General features: G+C 39.9%; 1 protein-coding gene across 1 annotated transcript; it reads right to left on the bottom strand.

The window, feature by feature from the left end:
• Positions 1-618: 618 nt before the first annotated feature.
• LOC115638376 (olfactory receptor 6N1-like) lies at positions 619-1828 on the bottom strand. The gene is made up of 2 exons (XM_030539968.1): positions 911-1828; positions 619-630 (listed from the first exon to the last, which is right to left on the bottom strand). The coding sequence occupies exons 1-2, from the start codon at positions 1826-1828 to the stop codon at positions 619-621; spliced, it is 930 nt and encodes a 309-aa protein (XP_030395828.1).
• Between the last annotated feature and the right edge of the window lie 754 nt (positions 1829-2582).

Genomic DNA, 2582 nt, shown 5'->3' on the forward strand with positions numbered 1-2582 from the left:
TCTGCTAACATAAAGAAATATTAATATACGATTGGTAAAACGCAGAGAAATTATCCTTTGCTATTAAGCATCCCTGACTTAGCACCTATCCCTTTATATTAACTTGGCTTGAAACATTCTCAGAATTTAACAACTTTCTCTACCGCTATCTGAATTTACCACCACTACCAAGAAAAAAAAATCAGACTGTAAATATAAGGACCAAAATTTAAACAGTTTGAAAAATAGTAAAGAATGTCTGGTGAAAGTTTTGGAATAAGTTTCATTTTGCAGCTTTCAGAAAGAAGGGATTTTTCATGTATTTGAAACATTTTGGACTTTTTTTTTAACATCTGGTGTTTTTTGTTTGTTTCTCCACTTTGTTCTCCTCTTATTCCCCCTGCTTTCTCAACCCTTAATTCTTTTTTTTTTCATGTTACCACTGGAAATAAGGGAAAAAGAGGTGAAAAATGAGAGAGTGGAACACAAAGAAAGAGCAAACACTGATATAAAAAAAAGCCCAAACTTGAAAACACACACACTTTAATTTTGGGGTGTCAGGAAAAGATTGGAAAAATAATAAAGTATAAAATTTCTGTTTCAAAAAGAAAATTTTCCATGTTGTGTGGGGGTAGACATTCAGTATCTGCTCTGCCAAAAGAGAACACATGTCAGAAATTCTCAGTGTGTCATCACTTTAGTAACTCATCTTTAATTTGGCCTAAGATAGAGATGAAATAATGTGAAATCCAGCCCCACTGAAGCCAAGGGGGGTATTTACCATTGACATCAATAAGGCTAAGATTTTATTTCATAGACTTTGTGCCGATAACTCAGTAAATCAGCTCAGGTCATCTTGGTTTGTTTTCAGCCTAAAAGAACTGGCTAGGGATGTCTGATTTATTGAGAAAGCTACACATTTATGCATCACTCTACTCAGGGCCTCCTTGACCTCCTTGTTTTTCAGGCTGTAGATGAGGGGGTTGATCAGCGGGGTCAGAACAGAATAGAAGACAGAGAACACTTTGTTCAGGTCTCTCAATGTGTCAGATTTCGGTAGCATGTAGACAATAATGATAGTCCCATAGAATGTCGTCACCACAATGAGGTGCGAGGAGCAGGTAGAAAAAGCCTTTTGTCTGCCGCCGGTGGAAGGGATTCTCAGGATGGTAACAATGATATAAACATAAGACAACAGGGTTAACAGAAACGGGAAGAGTGTGCAAAGAGAAGCCAGGAGAAAATCCAACACCAAGATCAGGTTGGTGTCACTGCAGGCCAGTTTTATTACTGGGGTGAAGTCACAGAAGAAATGGTCAATTTCATTGGGGCCACAGAACGTTAGTTGTGACATCAAGCATGATATTATGAGAGTGGCCAGACAGCCGCTTAGCCAAGATCCAGCTGCTAGCTGGAGGCAGAGCCTGCCGTTCATAAGGGCTGCGTAGCGCAGGGGGTTACATATTGCTAAATACCTGTCATAAGACATCGCGGTCAAGAGACAACATTCTGTAGCTGCCAGTGAAGCAAAAAAATAAAATTGTGCTATACACCTAGGAACAGAAATGGTCCTGTCCCTAGTCAAGAGACTGGCCAGCATCTTGGGCAGGATGGCTGAGCTGTAGCAGGTCTCCAAGCAGGACAAGTTCCCCAGGAAGAAGTACATGGGGGTGTGAAGGTGCTGATCAGCCACAACTAGAGCAATGATGAGGATGTTCCCAGCCATGGTCACAACATAGATCACTAGGAACAAAGGGAAGAGAAGGATCTGTAGTTCAGGGACCTTCCCAAATCCCAGGAGGACGAACTCCATGATGGACGTTTTATTTCCCCAGCCTGTGTCTGCCATGGGGTGAATGCAGAGACAATTAAAAAACACCTGCAGTATAATCACAAGAACAAAGTTAAAACAGGACTCAAGTGTCGGCAATTAATCTCATAAATGTTTAAAAACTCATCTACCCCGCATCGTTACCAGTCCATCTTTTGAATCCAAATCACAGAGGCAAATGCTGACTATCTCGTGTCTAGAAACCAAACCTTTATTACCACCTCTATCTCATCAGATCATGAATCAGTGTAACAGCAGCCAAATTCTCTGGTGGCCCAAGTACAGACCTGGCAGCTTAGACCATTTATTGATCATATCCTATTTATTCTGCCATACTGGAGAAGGACAATAATAGTTCAAGCCTGAATAGCTACCTCTCTCAGTGAGTGGAATGTGATGGGCTAGGGAAAGAACAAAACCAATGAATATTAAATGGTAAGAACCATTTTTTTAAAGTATTTAGGCTCCTAACACCTATTAAAATCCATAGACATTAGGTGTCCGAATACCTGTAAAAATCTGATCGTAAGTGACTCTCAATCTGGAGTTACAGCAGAGGTACCCCTCAGCTATAATACCAAATAAGATGAAGATTTTCAAAAGAACCTATGGGAGTTGGGTGTCAAGTTTCACATGACTATTAAGGGAATTTGTGCTGTTAACTCACTTAGGCACCTTTGATATCTCATCTTAAAAAATTTGGATGAACTTTTCTATGTAATCTAGTGGATTTAGACCATTTCTTCCTTGGAAATGAATAGGAATTAATATC

This window comes from Gopherus evgoodei, chromosome 21, assembly GCF_007399415.2.
Source record: "Gopherus evgoodei ecotype Sinaloan lineage chromosome 21, rGopEvg1_v1.p, whole genome shotgun sequence".
NCBI lineage: Eukaryota > Metazoa > Chordata > Testudines > Testudinidae > Gopherus > Gopherus evgoodei.

What these genes read in the sequence shown, in the direction of transcription:
- LOC115638376 (XM_030539968.1), bottom strand. Translation starts at nt 1,828, where the DNA reads ATGGCAGACACAGGCTGGGGAAATAAAACGTCCATCATGGAGTTCGTC.